Below are 17,615 nucleotides of genomic sequence, written 5' to 3' on the forward strand. Positions count from 1 at the left end.
CCATTCCTAATTATCCTTTTTTGGTATTAATGAGCACGACCTTTCTAAAGGTGCTGTAATCAATAAAACTTCAACAGCTCAGAATTTTCTTGCTTTTGTGCAGTTAGTAATTTCAGATAATTCGCCCAAGCGAGATGTGCTGGTAACCACTCAGCTCTTAAATTAAGTGGTGTTACTTGAAGCAGAGATTGAGATAAAGGTTCTGCTCATTTTGTTCTTTTAGCTTGTTGCTTTTGCTTTTGCCAGTCTAGTTAGGGGAGTCCTTTGGTATTTGAGAGGAAGCAAGACTTTCTGCTTCCAAGCCAGCAGGTACCACTGGATAGCCCCTTAGTGGGCAAGTGGGTCAATTTGCCTGGTCCACAAAGGAGCCATGAAGTATAAAAGGTGTTAAGAATACTTTACTTATTACTATTGTTAGAAGTTTGTCTTTCCTAATGTTTATTTTCTTGATACTTCATTTGATTCATAAACACTGTGGTGGTGAGAAGGATTCGTGTGATCACTTTACAGTTTTCTAATACAGTTGTTCTGTTTAGTCCCCCTCATGGAGAAGCAAAGTCTGGTTCAAGCACTCTTCCACCTGTGAAATCAAAGACAAGCTTCATTGAAGCGGACAAATACTTCCTCCCGTTTGAATTGGCATGCCAGTCCAAGTGCCCCAGGATTGTCAGTACATCCCTAGATTGTTTACAGGTCTGTATGAACATGAGTTTTAACTATCAACTGTAAAATCCTGTTGCTTTGGAGGGGGAGTACAGTTATATGTAATTAATAATGTAATGGGGTTTTTATTATTTTATTCAGTTGCACGCACAACAAATAGAATGTGTTTCTCCCAAAAGATGAATGTATGCCTTACTTATTATGTAATGTATGTGTGTGTTTCTTTGTGTATATGTTTTAACACCGTCACCTGGTTGGGTTATTATGTACAGCAACCTATTTTCCTGTGTGTTGAGCTAACACAGCAGGTATAGCATTAGCAAATCCATTTTATTCTGTTTATAACTGCAGTAAAATATTTTCAATTTGAGATGTCAAGTCTCTCAAAACTCTTGAGGTTCCTGTAGTGTTTTCAGAAGAAATTCTGCAGCATTGTATTTAGCCATTCACTTCTCCAGAGCAGCCCAACAGTGAACTCAGTTTACAGTCACAGGCACATGTGTGCCTGGCCTGCTCTCGTACCATGATGCTGCTCTGTGTAGCATGGGGATTTACAAATACTCTTGTACCTAAAGTGTTCAGAAGAGGGTTTTACTAATTTTGTTATAAATTTTACTTCTAAGTATTGAAAACCTAGGAAAAGCAAAAGGTACAGAACACCTAATACCAAAAGAAACTCTAAAAAATAGAACGCTAGTAGCTCAAATAGAGAGCATTTGCAGGTGGTTTATCTGCTACAAAAAGTATTTGTATATTGACTATATATGACGACTTCTGTGATGTGAGTTAGTTTTTAGAATCCTGTTTGTTTTAGAACATTAACTGCTGAACAAAACTTTAACGTGAAACTTGCTGACGAGCTTTGTATAGCAGTTGCTGACTGAAAATGGAATAAATCTGGAGGATATGTAAAAAATCCTTGATGTTTTATGATACATGGGGTAAAAGGTACTGTTTTATTTGTTCTGTGCAAGTTAGAACTATCAGGTGAATTTATTTATTATAACAAAAAGCTGGCTTAATTTTTTAAAGCTCATATTTACATGGGTCTTTTATCTCTCCAGAAACTTATAGCATATGGGCACTTGACAGGGAATGCTCCAGACAGTACAGCTCCAGGAAAAAAACTAATTGATAGAATTATCGAGACAATATGTGGCTGTTTTCAAGGCCCTCAAACAGACGAAGGGGTTCAGCTACAAATAATAAAGGTAACATGTTTAATACTTCCTATATTTAGAGTGGTGGCAGCAGGAAGACATTCTTGACCTCAGAGTTCCAGAAGTGCTTAATTTGTAAATGTCAAGATAGTGTTAAAATATTTTCTTCATCCTGTTTCTTGGAGGTGGGAACCCCCTATTCTTTGCCCTTCCCCTAATTTCTTCCACTGCATTTGGGGTGAATTCATGGTTGTGGCCTCAAGTCCTGTACATAGACCACTGGGTGAAATTTATTCACAGCAGACCTGTGGAGCCTCTAATTGTGAGGAATTACTGTCAAACAATCCTGCACTCCCAGTGGGAGAAATGGTAATTAAGCAGCAGATCCATTTTGGAATTTGTTGATGAAATGCAATTAGACCTGGCAGTTGGACATTACCATGCTAGCTTTGTACTGCTGTGTCATACACTTTTGCTTGAAGGAGGTCCAGGGTTTGTTTCCACAGCTTATATAAATGTTGCATGTGGAATTTGTACAAATGTTTCTGGGGAACCTGTTTTCTGACTGCAGCCATTAATTATGGGTATTTGTTTCAGGAAATTACTATGCCAAGTACTAGAATTTAGCTGCTTAGTGGAAATGCTGTACCCTGTTCCTGTAACAGCATTCTTTGAATGGCTGCGATGGTGAAAGCAGTGAAGAATACATTTGAAGTTAGTTAAGCAAAATGGAGTGTTTGTTACCTCATAATCTTTTGTATATTTATCCTGAGGCATTGGCATTTCTTGCAGATTGTATTTGCTTGTATTAATGCAAAGAATGTACTTTGTTCTCCTTTTCATAGCTCAAACCTTCCCTGTTCTTTTTTGCACTCCACTTCTCCTGCAGATAGTTGTTACAAATGTTGGTTCATGCTGCTGTTTTCTAGATTTCTTGTGTTGTTAAATGCCCATGCATTTAAGATGTTTTCCATGCTGCAAAGGGAAGTTTTTATTGATTTAAACTTTCAGTGGCTGAAACTATTATAACTCTCTCTCATTGTAATACTGTCTCTTTTAATGCTTTCTTATTCCAGTCCTCCCTGCCTGAAGGGGCTTTAAGAGCTAATAGTCCATCTGTTCAGGAGAAGATTTGAGAAAGTAAATTCTTCAACAATTGTTAAGTGTGTACACCCTTTTAGTGCCTTAATTTTTTTACTGTTTACATGTAGCTAATTGCCATGTTAGAGCAACTGGGAAAGTGGAGAGTACTGTTTTGACTTTGACTCCATCTTTGTCCAATACTCTGAACACCATAAAAGACTTGAAAATTTTAAATAACCTTGGCAAAGACCAGAACTTTTGACTTTGGAAGAATAATGAAACTTCTAAGTCAGTCATACTCTCTCAGGCCTCCCAGCTCTTCAATTTTGAGATGAACATGTACCCTGCTTCTCCAGTACAATTTGAAGGATGATCTTCTTAGACTCTTCTGTGGTTCTGGTGATCAGTATGTTGTCTGAAGAACCTTAATTCCATCAGGGAGATAGGAGGCAGCAGACCTGGATCTCCTGCTTTTTTGTGCTGGTGAACCCAGGCTGTTACCCACAACATAAGCAGCACTCCCACAGGGCAGCTGCTTCACCAATACCACAGTGAAAGCTGAGAACTTAGATCACTTGGACGCCTTCCTCTCTGGAGGATTGTCTTGGTTCTGCGTGCAGAATGGTGGCCCTCGCGTAGCGTGCTGCCCTCGCTCTGGGATCCGAGAGCCATCATGGGGCAAGGGTTAACAGGCAGTGCGGGTTTCCTGCTTACTCGGTGGCTTTCCGGGGTGGAGTCATCTTAAGCCAGTTCCCAACTACCAGGGCCACTTAGACATTCTGGAAAGGCCTTTCTGCTGACTACCAAGGAAATACTCTTGCTGACACAGAGAAGTATATTTTGTCTTTTTTTAGCTGTCTGAGCTTTAGAGCCATACCCTGCAGTAGTTCTGATGGAGACCAGTTTAACTTTTCTGCTCCTATCGCTTGCAGATTCTCTTATCTTCTGTAACGCCCTTGTTCTTCATCTACAGACTCTGTTGATGAACCAGAATGGGAAATTGGCCTTTTTCTTCCTTTCCCTTGTAGTTTAGTTTGATTGGGTGTAATTCTGATGTGAAGTCATGCAACTTTTTTGTGTAGTTGTTGTGGTGGGGATTGTTGTGGCAGAAACAATGCAAGTAATTAGACTGCTGATGCAATTAAAAGTGGTTTATTCAAATTGTGTGAAATAACATCTCTTGATTGAATCTTTTTGCCTTCAGGCTTGCTTTCCTAAGGCTGCTGTGGCATTTGTGGTGTGTGAGTGCAGACTTACACTGACAGTTGCAGAGATCTTACTTGATGTTCTGTTTACATGTCTTCTGGCCTTTTGGTGCATGAAGAGCTAAAACTATGGCAAAACTTTTTTTTTCCTTTATTTTTTAAATTTGTAAAGAAGGAATAGGGAAGAGGAGGCAGGTTTTAACATATCGACTGTTTACACTCGTGTTTTCTTTCCTTGGTTTGCCATATGGAAAGTATATGCTGTTATATAGGTACTTTTACAGCTTAATTTATGTTTGTGTGTGCTTGATAGCTGTAGTCTGAAAAGTTGAATGTTATTTAGTGACCTTTTTTTGTGTCACTTAAATTCAAAAATTATTTATCTGTGAAGGTTATTTGATGTACTTGTTGTTGTTTTGTGGCTTAAGGAATTCAGTTTCCTGTGTTTTTCAAAAGTCAGTCCATGCTAACACATTATTTTGTGATAAGTAAGTGTTTGGACTTCAAGTTAACTTAAAAAATTGAAAATAACTCTGTGGACCCTCTCAAAAGAAACAGAATTATGTGATTCTAGTAGCTAATTCACACTAAAAAGAGGAGCTAGGGCTACTGTGTTTTATGTGCTGTTCCAAGTATTCAGGAGTTTCCAGGCAACTGAATTACAAAATCAAGACAAAGTAAGCCTGTGCTGATCAGATGACAGCTGTACTGTGTCATAAATCTTCCAAAGATAAGATGATCAGAGTTGGCTGAGAGGAAGAAAAAACTGACCCTGAGTTGAAATTTTTTCTCCTGGTTGTAGTCACGTTGTTTTGCTGTAACCATGCTGTTCTTGTAGAATATTCAGTGTGAGAGGAATCAAAAGTTTAGAGTTACAGAGGGATGCTGGATGTTTTTAGTAGAGGACTATTGTTAATTTAGTTTGCTTTTAAAGTTACATTTGTTTTGCCTCACAAAGCATGATACTTCCTGAACTGTTCTAATGCATTTGTTTTAAATAATAGAAAATTCACTTAGAAAATATGCTTCAGGCTAAATGAAAAAATACAGTGGGTGTCACACAAAGATATGATAATCTGTAACTCAGGAAGTTATCCTGGGGATTTTTCTCCTTTCCCAAAGCCATCCAATGGTTGTTTATAAAAATGAATAAGCCTTATTTATGGTAAGTAGGTGGCAGCGCAGAACGGTAGTGTCTTTCCCAAACACAGAACAGTAAGTATGAAGGACTGGAGGGAAAGCATAAGGAAACAAACTCACAGTTAGGTAGCCAGTAGTTTCAGGGCAAGGAAGACTTGTTGGCTGTTGGTATTTTTGCAGGCTTTGTGACAAAGAAAGCTTTTTTGGAAGGACCTGAAGGATAATGAGGTGGCTCTAACCTTTCACAAAGGTTTCCTTCTGTTTCTAAAGGGCAGCAAAGGGGAGGAGTAAATAAAGTAGCCTTTTTTTCCTTTCCTTTATTTATTAGCTCACAGTGAGGATACTGTGAGAGCAGATCAGCTAAGTGTGACCAGAAGGAGTGGGAACTCAATTGCAAAAAGCCTTGAGCAGCAAAACTTCATGTGGTAGAAAAAAGCAACGTAGTGCTGTGACTCCATAGGAGTAGCTTGCTGTTCTAACCTCTGCAGAGAGCTATTTGTCTGTCCAGACTTTGCTCCCAGACTTTTCCCTTACCCCATCCCTTGTCCTAGCAAGCATTTAATACTCTACATCTACTGAAATCACTTTTAAAACAAACAAAACCACAAAACTAAACACCAGAGAACCACCTGAGGATGCTTTTGTTTTCTATAATTTTTACTTGTGTTGATGAGTTAAAATAGCACAGGTGGCTTCATGCTCTGGACCTGTTGCAAAGTAAGAGTGAGAGTGTGGCTGGGAGGAAGGCAGAGCTTTTGTTATTCCATCTCTCAAGGATGTGTGTTGTGTAGCAGTTTTGGATTTTGAGTAAACCTGCTTCACAGGGGGTTGAGATGATTGTCCTCTACTAATTTGTCATCCCTCTCCCTTCTCTTCTTCCTCGTGTTGGACATAGTGGTTGTTTGGTCACAGAGTAAAGGGGAGGAACATGAAGAAAAGTACTAAAATGAGAAAGGAAGGGTTTATTTTTCTAATGTGTGACTTCACAAGGGTTTCAGAGGAGCAGTACTGCCACTCCTGATCATAACATGTAGTTTCTCAGGGTTAGCTGTCATGCCATTGTGATAATGATACACTCTTCTATGATAGAGAATCAGGTGATGGTGTCTAAGGCATACCATCAAATTGAGCCCTAAATGCAAACTGTCAAGAGGGAAGGATGTTCAGGAAGTTATTATAAAATACTTTCTTCCATTTGTTCTTGTATTTCTACTGGATTGGCATACTAGCAGAACTGAGATGTGAAGTTAGACTAACTAATAGCCTGAGGATGACTAAATTGTAAGGAAGATGGAAGATATTAGCAAAAGATCAAAGCTAAAAATGCTTCTCGTTTTGCAAATGTGTATGGTAGTCATTAGGATTTGTATCTAGTGCCTGGGAAGGAAAGAACCCCAAAGAAGTGACTATCAAGAGCTCTTTTAACTCTTGTATAGTTTGATATCTGCAGGGAGATGCCCTGTAGAAAGACTGATTCCTCAGGCTGCACAGAAAATATTATTCAGCGAATTTGGATTAATATATTAAGGAGGTATGTCTCAGTGTGTGTTTGAAGCATTTCTTTGCTTCCACACCTCTAATCAGGTGGTGTGTAAAGAACCAGGTTCTACTATTCATAACAAGCATATTGAAAAAAACTTAGGAAATTGAAGCTGTTAAGCCAATTAACACAAAAGAACACACAATCTATTTGTAGCCTTGTCACCTTTCTCGACTAGCTGGCTCTACTTTCTATTATTAAAAGTTGGGTGAAAAAACATCATAAGATTTCACTGAACTGAGATGGAAGTTAAAATTGAGTTTTCAAATATCAGCTTCTTACTCATCCAAATTTAAGAAGGAGACAGAAGATGACATTAGCTTTATGAATGACATCACCAGAAACAGTGATGGAGACTGGATCCCCCTGCACTTTTCATTAGTGTCCTGAGTGCTAGGCTGCAAGAGACCTTGTCTTCCAAGTGAAAAGCTGTAGATGGTTCTTAAATTGGTGTATCAAGTATGTGTGTGTACATGTATCAGTGGTATAATTTGTAACTGAGTGAAAGAAATATTAACTAAATGTAAATATATACTATGTTGGGTCCAGACAGCAGTGGTTTGGAGAAAATAGCTTTTTGTGCCTGGGTTCCACTTGTTCAGCTTGTTTTCAAGAGTGACTAATTTTACTTTTTCACGGGTTTGAGTGAGAGATGGCTACTGTTTCTCCACTTCTTGGTGCCTTGTGTGTTTAGAAGTTCTGGCAATGTCAGTAAGAAATCTGAGGTGTGGTTTGACGAGTAAATTACCCAACACTTGAAATAACTTTTGTTTTTAACTGTGATAAATTTTAAAAAATAGGAGCTTTCCAGTGCTCCCAGTTCTTTCTTTATTACCCTAAATATCTCATTAAATGGTAACTGTCAAGGTTTTTAATGCTTAAAATTCCCTCATTCCCTCTACTGGATTACAGTGATGAATACAAACTGTTGCAAACCAGGCTCTCCCCCTTTCTTTCCACTCTTCTACACACATCTCTGACGATGTTTTCAAACCCTGTCCTCAGGTTTTATCTGCCTCTATTCCTGCCCTTTAATCCAGGCTGCTTTTGCCTGACATAAAGCTAATTTGTTCCTTACTTCTGTGTTATCTGATCTTTCACAGGCTTATGTGCTTTTATTTTTTTAAAGAGAAGCAGATATTACCAGGAACAGGAAGAAATAAGCAAATTTCTACAGAGGGGCCAATACAATTTTCTAGCATCTACCCAAAAAAGCTGTTATAATGGGCTGTTGTCTGAGTATAGCTGTCTGACCTCATAGTCAGTCTTTGTTTATCACATTTACATTAATTTCTAAAACAACTTTTGGGGTCTTTGGCCTCCCTTCCAGGCTTTAACAGTCTGTTCCTGTTTTGTGTCTAGAAAATTTGAGGATGACTTCTATTAGCTACCTCTCTAATGGTTCCTTTGGTTACTTCTTGCTGTTGCATGCTATGAAACATGTAATTCTTTGATGTGTTGATGAAAAACACTCAGTTTAATATAACTGGTATGGTTTTCCAATATGGCTACAGGAGTATGTGGGAAAACATAATTAAATCGCAGTTCAAAATATGTATTTAGATATATTTTAGAAGTAGTCCAGTTTTGGTATTTATTAATTTGCAAACTTTTTGACTGATAAATGTTTTGACTGGTAAATGTATATATGTGTATTTATTTAGGCTTTGCTCACTGCAGTAACATCTCAACACATAGAAATCCACGAAGGAACAGTACTACAGGCTGTAAGAACATGTTACAATATCTACCTAGCAAGCAAAAATCTTATCAATCAAACTACAGCCAAGGCCACTCTAACACAAATGCTGAATGTCATTTTTGCACGTATGGAAAATCAAGCAGTGAGTATCTCAGTATCTTTATCTAGAAACTACCTCTTGAAAGCAATCCAGCTTGAGACATTTGTTTCACCATTATTAAGTCTTTTTGGTTTTTCTAACTTGGGTACTTCAGGGAAAAAAAAAGAATCTGGTATCTGGTATTTTTCTTCTTGTGTTTTCCACTCTGAAATATGTGAAAAATACGGAGTTTGGGGGAGGGGTAGTGTACAGAAGTCACAGAAATTCTTCCCTTTCTGGGGATTCCAGAACAAGCGACCACAAAAAAAAGTTTGCCTTGATGTTTTTCCAAGCACTCCTGTTTATTGTCACATGTACTCCCTAAGCTTCCTTATAGGGCAGGCAGACAACTCTGGGTTCTATGATTTCTGTAGTGTGGTCATCCCTTCTTTGATAGTGAAGGTAGGAACTACATGCATAGTTGGGAAGCAGCCCTCTTGCAATGGATTATCCCATGATACTGGAGTTATTTATAATTAAACAAAGATGCATTTTCTTAAACTGCTACTGTGTAAGCAGAGACAATAGAGATGTCGTCTTTATAAAATAATGCATATATCTTATTGTTTTATTTTGATAGTGAACTACTTCTGTGTTTGCAATGCTTTTGTAGCTTCAGGAAGCCAAACAGATGGAAAAGGAAAGACACAGGCAGCAACACCATCTCCAGCAGTCTCCAGTAAGCCATCACGAGCCTGAATCACCTCAGTTGAGACATATTCCAGCACAGGCTGATCAGCTGTCCAAAGACCATGAGAGAGAGCTTGACCACAGCACAAACCATGTGGACAAGAACCTTCAAGAAGATATTGAGGCAGAAAATGGATCTGACATTTCTAGTGCTGAAAATGAACAGACAGAAGCTGACCAAGCCACAGCAGCAGAAAGTAATCAGTGTGTATTTCTGTTTCATGGAGGGAGGGAAAAGGTCTATAAAAAAAAAAAGACTTGAGGATTGTCTTTTTTCTCTATCCCAAATCTGGAGTAAGACATAAGTAGTTTTCAAGTAGTTGAGTAATGCAAAATGCCCATTTGTCGTTGTTATCACTGTCCCTCAAGAGCATACTTAAGTCCTGCACTCTGTAGGAGTCTGTATCAAAAATTCCTTTTTGCATCTGTGTAATATTGTGAAAGTTTTTGAGAACATCTCAAAACCCTCAAGTTTCCCCTGTTTTAATGTATGTGAGGATACAAAACTGATGTGTTTTGTTGGTGCAGGCCTGTAGATTAATTGCCATTTACAGTGGTAATTAATTAACATTGCAGGTTAACCACTGGAGTTCGTGCATTCTGCAAATACCTATTTTTGAAGCATCCAGACATTTATTCTGAAATATTAAGTGCAAGCAAAGTACCTTCTTAATTCCAGAGTTTCTCATTAATACTTGTTTGTGTTTGTTTTTCTTCATAAAGATCTTTCTAAAGCTGATGGAGGAACTTACGATGGTGAAAGCAATGAGTGCGAAGAGAAGGCACAAGAAATTGTAGAAAGTATTGTGCAGGAAATGGTGAACATAGTAGTTGGAGGTATTATATTAATATCTGTCTATTCAGTAGTGACTGCGGCCTGGTTCTTGACCTTAAGAATTATTTTACCACTTTCAAATATTTAATTAAAATTTATCATCATTTAAATATGACTTACATGCTAAAGAAGGTAGTTGTGCTGTCTGACTCTTGCAGTGCATTATTTAGCAGTAAAATGGACAGGATTTCATACACTGATTTACACTCTATATTGGAGACTTAATGTTCTTTTAAAATACAAATTCGTGGTGGTTTTGTGGTTTTGTTTTTTTAATTATTATTTTATTTTGTTTCTGTATGAACACTCCTCAGAAATAGGTCTCTCTCTGTGTCGGGGTCCGCTGTTACTTGTCTCTGCCCCGACATGGGAAAAGTGGTTCGGGGTGGCCGCGATTTCGAAGGATGAGTCTGGACTCTCAGATTTTCTGTCTTCAATCTTGTTTATTAATTCTTATCTACAAAGCTTTTCTTTCTGACCAGCCGAGGTCCTCTCAGCAGGACAGTCGAACCAGGGGCTCCCCTGGTGTCTCTGCACATCAAGAGTGGTGTGCTGAGATCCCACATCTCTGTAGTAGCAGTGTCTCACTATATTTTTCAGTTTGTTGTAAACTGTTTATCAGAATAGTAAGTGATGTTGCATACCAATACTTCTTGGAAACTTGGTAGAGTGGTGCCCCTGACAAGTTAAGTTATAATAAAATTTCTTACTGTAATTTTCATTATTGGGAATTAAGGATATTTGCAATTCTTATCGTTTTGTAGTGCCATGTATATTCTGTCTTAAGCTCCTTCTTATGATATTTTTGATATTTAAATGTTGGTTTTAAAATCTCTTTATAATTTTTAATATCATATAATGTTTGTTAATTATTTTTGCATCTTTTCTGATAGATGTGGAAGGGACTGCAGGTGGTGATGGCACAACTGTATCCTTAGAGGATGGCAGTGACAGTGAAAACATTCAGGCAAATGGAATTCCAGGGACTCCAATTTCTGTTGCTTATACACCATCTTTACCGGATGACAGATTATCTGTCTCTTCCAATGATACTCAGGTACAGGCAGATATAATTAGGAAATACTGAAAAAAAAAGTATTATGTTTTAAATGTTGCCCAATGTTTGTGCAGAGTGATTAGTATAATTCCATAAAATAGGTTACTGACATGAATTTCAATAATTAAGTCATGTTACTCTACTTCAATTCACTACTTAAATGAAATTTTTCTGAATAAATTTTGCACGTGATGTCTTTTTTATACCAGCATGTTTTTAGTTGTCCCATGGAGTTACTGTTCAAGAGAACTGAGTTTCCTGTTTCATGAAGTGCTCCTGAGAAACTATAAAACTAGTATTCAATATACATAATGAAACATATAGCAAATTATACACGTGTCTGTGTAATTTTGGTGTGCTCTATTCAAACAAGAAATACAAATTTCAGGCTGATGGCATGATCTTATTGCAGTGATTACAGATCAAGAGTTTCATGTCTGAGAGGATTTGATTTTCATTAACAAAATAGATGTGAAAATACACTCCCTCTCCTGTATGAGACATGTGTACACTTGTCAGCTTACCAAGAATATTTGCTGTCAGAGTAATGAGTAATTAGGTTTGAGAGTAATAATTTTAAGTTCAAAAAGTTACAGTCATGTAGACCATACAAATAGAAGACTTAACATTAAACAATAATGTTAATAATGTTAAGACTTAACATTAAACAATGGAACAATAATATAGAATTGCAAGAAATTAGTAATAGGGGTGTTTATTGTACCACAGATATTTTATCAAATGTATCTGGCAGCAGATAGGTAAAACGTTAAAATGTCTGGTGTTTGGGTCTTTTTAAACTAGTTATCTACTGAAAGTGCCTGGCAGCAATTCACTGCAAATTACCCTATTTAAACTTGACCTACCTAATTTCATGACACTCTTTAATTAATTCTGACTTCTTACTGAGTAGGCCATTTTTAGTAGTGACTTTCATTTCAGCTGAACTGCAGAATGTTTTTTTTTAATCTTGAGACCATAAAGCTAAAGTGATTTGGTTATATTTGTATAATATATTAACTTTTTATTGCGCAGAGGTGGGGATTTCCCTACACACCCTACTAATGCAAAATGGAATACTGAAATGTGTTAACTTCCTTAGGAATCTGGAAATTCTTCAGGACCTACCCCTGGTGCTAAGTTTTCCCACATTTTACAAAAGGATGCCTTCCTTGTATTCAGGTCACTGTGTAAACTCTCCATGAAGCCCCTGTCAGATGGACCACCCGATCCAAAGTAAGTAGAATTTAAAAGTTTCCCTAATTAATCTAAAAAAAAAAATAAATTATATAAATATTTTTGTGAGTCCTGTTAATGAGAAACTAACAGTATGGTGAAAAGAAGATAGAAACTTTGGGAAGGTACTTTTATGATTTAATGCATCTTTTTGTACCTGTTCAGAAGTTTCTTAACACCTGTCCTTTTATAAGTACAACATGTTCTTCCTAGTTGCTGTTTATAATGCATTTGAAAAGAGTTTGTTTAAAAGATTATCAGGTATTTCTGGTCTTGCTCACATTACTCTGCTTTTGGTACCTTCTAGGTTTGTAACCATTGCTGGTTGTGCCCCATAATTTCTTTTATCTCTTGCATCCAAAACATAGCTCTGTGCTGGCCCCTGGGAAGAAAATTAAATCTACAGCAGCTGAAACCAGCACATTTGGGTATCCAGTACACGTCCTCAGCTCTGCTTAATATAAACTTCTCACCTGGAGCTGATAACTGGTTATGAGAAATTCATGATGAAGTGTTTCATTCTTTTGTTCAGGTTGGACACTTCTGTCAGCCTACTTAATCAAAACACAAATGTTTGATAACAAAGATTTTATTTGGTTGTTTCTTCTTACTGAAGATACCATGTCTTCAGTTTCATTTATAGAATTGTTGGTTGTAAAGCAAATATAGAGTCTCCTCTACAGATGGGTGCCAGTATTAAATTTGAGTGTCAGCAGAAAAGTTTGCTTTCCGATCTTGGATTTATGTGCATAAAATTTATATACATTAGATTTGCACATTAGGAACAATTGCTAATCATTTTCAAGAGGAATGCTTTTTTGTTCTCAGAAGTGTTAAGAGATCAAATTGAAACTGTAGTATGATTTCAAGTGACAGTGAACGGCCTGGTATTCTTCAAAATAAAATCAGCTGTACAGTTCTGAGTCTAGCTTTTAAAGCAGGTAACTTTAAGACAATTTAGTTAAATCAATGATGTGTGATGTGGATTTAATAAATTGAAAAGACACTATGTTGTCAAAGGAGTTTGAAGATTTAATCTAGGAACCTTTTTGAATTATCTAGCAGTGTACTTTGGAAAGTCAGGATGTTGGAGAATGAAGACTGAGGCATGAGGGTTTCTCCTCACTATTGCTGAGAATTGTTTTCCAGGAAATGCCTTGAAAATACTGTGGTTTTAGTTAGTACTCTGAAACTAAAGCTGTTCATATATTAAAGGTTTTAGTGGATTAACTCCCCTTGCAAGAGCAGTAATAGCTATTGAGGTACTTAGAGAATCTCATCTGAATCCATGGAGTCCTTGACATTCATATGAGAACTGGCGAAGCTCTTCATACAAAAACAAATTGGGGAAAAAGGCATTTAGGGCAACCAAAATTCATTGCAAATACATTTGAAGATATCCCATATTTGGAGAAGTGCCTAGAATTTATCAATGGTTCTGAGGCATTGATGGCTTTTTGAACTATTACAAACATGCTGTAATTGGAAGAGGAGGTGTAGGATATTTATGGCATTTCAAGGGTCTTATCTGCCTCTTTAAAAATCTTACTTTCAATGAAATTTGTTATGAAGTCTGTAATGAAAATATTTTTAGCTTTTAGGTAACTGAATTGAAGCTTTAGCTTAAAATCACAAGTCTGGAACTTAAGATCAGCATTTTGCTTTCTGGGAACCTCATTAATGTCTTTGTTTCCTTTTTCTCTGGAATAAAATAAGATGGGGGTGAAATAAGCTCAAAGGTTTGCTTGCTAGTTTTTGTTTTTACCTTAAACCTGTTCTAAGTTAAGTGGGCTTTACACATCATACAAAATTGTTCAGGTCAGCATGTCCAGGATTTCAGGTGGGAGCTGACACTTGCTGGAAGTCGGTAATATTTAATATTTTATTTATGACTGAAATTCTCCTCATATTTAAATTCTTATATGCCATAGCAAAGTATGATCTGGTCATGTGCTGTCTGCACACCTAGTACCAAGGGGTACAAAACTGAGCCTTTTGCATCAAAAGATATTGCTATGTGAGCTTCCATGCAGTTGCCAGCATCAAGCATTTTCTTGAAGAACTGTTAAATAGAGCAGTTTTGGATTGATTTTGACCTGTAGCCCATTAGGAGAAATATGAGAGACAAGTTCCTCACTCAATTTGACTGACTGGCTGTTTTCTTTTCAAAAGCATCTTCAGAAGAAAAGTCTGCTGTTGGAATTAAATTTTGAGCTTGAAACGTTTGCAGATTGATTTCGCCATCCTACTTTGTTTGGCAGACATAATTGAGTTTATTTGCAACATACTTGATATGAATTAGCATTTTTTGTTTTAGACTGGGATTACTTTTTTTAATTAAGCTTTTATATTTGCAATATATAGCAAATATCCAGCTACCCTGTGTCTCACAGATTGACTTGAAGCACTCCTTACTTGTGTCTGGGCTGTACTGGATGAAAAATTTCCCGTCATTGTCCCCTATGATTCGTAACTGTCCTCTGTCAGTGGTAGTTGTTCAATGAAAGCTGTCCTGTTAGGAAAGCCAATTGTGTCTATACCCACTCTTCAGAAGAGATACAGCCTTTTTTTGAAATGATCAGGAGTGGGAAGGAGCATCAGGAGTCTCAGGAGAGAAGGGTTTCACCTGGAAAGTTATTAATTTAATTGGATTTTAATAGGTGCAGATTTCCTTTATGCTTTTTTTTGTGCGTGGTTTCAGGGGTTTTTGGCTGTTTTGTTGTGTTTGTTGTTTTGGGGTTTGTAGGGCAGAAATAGTAGCACTGTTTCTGACATGCATTCTAGTTTACATGCGTCTGTAAGAATGGTACTGTGGAGCACTTGTTAACACTGCCCTTGCCCGACTTGGTGATTGCCATGCTTAAAATAGGCACATTTTTTGTGTCTTACCTGCTCTCAGAGGGGGATGGGCCCAGTGGCTGATGAGTGCTGTATTTGAGAAAAGAGATTTCAGTGTTGGCAGGAAGTATTGTGTTTATAGTCCTTCAACTCCCTTTCCATGCTGGTGGAAATAGAGGAGGAGGAGGAAATTCCACCTTTCACTAGTCAGGGTTTGGTAGATGGGCTGGATTTTAGATGGGATCTTCCAAAGCTCTGTTAACAGGAAAGAATGCTCCTTCATTCTCTGGCTAAAAGGGCAGCATTGCCTCTTGTTGCTGCTGTTCTGTGGTGCAGAAGAGAGAGTGGTTCAACAGTAATTTTTCCTTTTCTGGAAAAGGTCTTGCCTGCATTCTTGGTTGAAAAATGAACAATGTAACAAAAAAAAGACCTAACATCTCTTTATGACCCATTCTGCATCTGGTTGTGTCAAATTTGAGTTTCTCTCATTAATACTCCACTTGCGAAATCGTTGTGGTTTGTACTGAGTTTTCAAGAGAATGTTTTTTTTTATTTTTTATGGCTTACACTGGGCTGATGTGCTGCACTGTTTTGTTCTAGATCTCATGAACTGCGATCAAAGATTCTTTCATTGCAGTTGCTTCTGTCCATTCTGCAAAATGCAGGACCAGTCTTCAGGACAAATGAGATGTTCATTAATGCTATAAAGCAGTACCTCTGTGTTGCACTGTCAAAAAATGGAGTCTCATCAGTTCCAGAAGTATTTGAACTTTCACTTTCCATATTTCTTACCCTCCTGTCAAACTTTAAGACTCATCTAAAGATGCAGATTGAGGTATGTTACATTAATTTCTAATTAAATGTGTGGGAGGTGTTAAGTGAACATTTGCTTATCTTTGTGTAGCTTGGTGTTGCGTAAATAAATTTGTTTTCCCTTGTGACTCACAGCTTTTGTGTAAGACTTGACAGATTTTCCTTATTTTGAAGTTTTCTGTTGGGTGTGGCACGGTACTATTGCAGAGTACTCAGAATTGAGTAGGTTTGTGGCTAAGTTCAACTAATGTTTAATATTGTGATTAAGAAAGCTTAGCCCAGCACTGCATATTAGAAATAAAGAATATGAATACACTCAGGAAAAGACTGTGTAATACATGATTTTGCAAAAGATTTTTGGAAGAGAAAGTAATGTCATGAAGAGCATTGTGGATTTTCTTTGAGATCACTTGAACAGGTATCTTTCTCTGGGGGAGTCCCAGCTATTCTATTATTGTAGCCACTTCCCTTTGCTTATCAGGGCCTCTGTCAATATATGTCCTGAATAAGATCTCATTTCCTCTAAAGGTGTGCACACAATTTAACTCCTTGGACTATAAATGGAGATGAGTCCATATTCTTTGCAATAAATTCTCTGAGTCCTGGCAAGTATTGTGAATGTTCAGTGGGTCAGTTCTAAGTCATCAAGCAAAGGAGGATGTATCCCCATTCACTGAAGGCCATTCACTTAAGAGTTGGACTCAATGATTCTTGCAGATCCCATCCAGCTCAGACTATTCTCTAATTCTGTATGTGGAGGGTTTGTTCTTGAGATCAGCTCTTTGTGCATGAGGTACAAGCAGCTTTTCAGAACAACTCTGTTCAACCACATGGATATCCTCTTGTGGTGTCACGTGTTAAAGATCTTAATTCTGTGGTGAATTAAGTAGTACTGTGTGCAGTGTGTCCCTGCTGCTTATTTTAGGGATTCAGGTGTGAATACTGAAGCTGACAGATTGCCTCATCCATGTGGAGCTTAAGTATGTGAAGAGATGCTTAGAAATGTTGATAAATCTTGCTGTTATAAGGACCTTGAATTCAGGGAATTCACTTCATCTGTGAATGTCATTGGACAAGTTGATGTGTTATGCCAGCTTTGGAGGAAGAACCTCATTTTGACAGTAGCATGTCAGAAAATTGTGTTCCAGGTTATTTTGATACTTGTGTGGGGAAAAACAAGTCAGATTTACAGTATATGGTTGAGCATAGATTGGATAGAAATGACCGAATGTGCTTTGAAAATATGATGCATTTTAAAAAGCTTCAAGGCCAACTGTGTGCTCAGCAAGACTGTAGTGTGTGTGCAGGGTTTGGCGCATCAGACAGACTGGGTGGAGCTGTTCTCAGTCCCGCAGCCTGCCTCCCAGAAAGTGTTGGACTTGCTGTTGTTCAGAATGCTTTCAAGTCAGCATGTAGGTGGTGAACACATTGCATTTGGCTTCCCTGACAGAAATTTGATAGGTTTCCATCACTGCCAGCCCTTCACAAATTCCTAAGAGAAAATGAAGGTATAT

At 37.6% G+C, this 17,615-nt stretch overlaps 1 protein-coding gene across 3 annotated transcripts in view; it reads left to right on the top strand.

Annotated features, from left to right (window-relative positions):
- LOC121351996 (brefeldin A-inhibited guanine nucleotide-exchange protein 1) overlaps positions 1-17,615 on the top strand; it is a 63,758-nt gene that overhangs the window by 30,265 nt on the left and 15,878 nt on the right. The window contains exons 3-10 of one of the 3 annotated variants that reach the window (XM_041464515.1): positions 537-693; positions 1,728-1,874; positions 8,456-8,635; positions 9,246-9,519; positions 10,046-10,159; positions 11,051-11,214; positions 12,317-12,450; positions 15,889-16,123. In XM_041464515.1, the coding sequence (XP_041320449.1) occupies positions 537-693; positions 1,728-1,874; positions 8,456-8,635; positions 9,246-9,519; positions 10,046-10,159; positions 11,051-11,214; positions 12,317-12,450; positions 15,889-16,123 (1,405 nt within the window). Of the gene's footprint in view, positions 1-536; positions 694-1,727; positions 1,875-3,699; positions 3,740-8,455; positions 8,636-9,245; positions 9,520-10,045; positions 10,160-11,050; positions 11,215-12,316; positions 12,451-15,888; positions 16,124-17,615 lie in introns of those variants that run through there. The other 2 variants (XM_041464516.1, XM_041464517.1) reach the window with 2 other exon arrangements.

Source organism: Pyrgilauda ruficollis, unplaced genomic scaffold (genome assembly GCF_017590135.1).
Source record: "Pyrgilauda ruficollis isolate IOZ18807 unplaced genomic scaffold, ASM1759013v1 scaffold18, whole genome shotgun sequence".
NCBI lineage: Eukaryota > Metazoa > Chordata > Aves > Passeriformes > Passeridae > Pyrgilauda > Pyrgilauda ruficollis.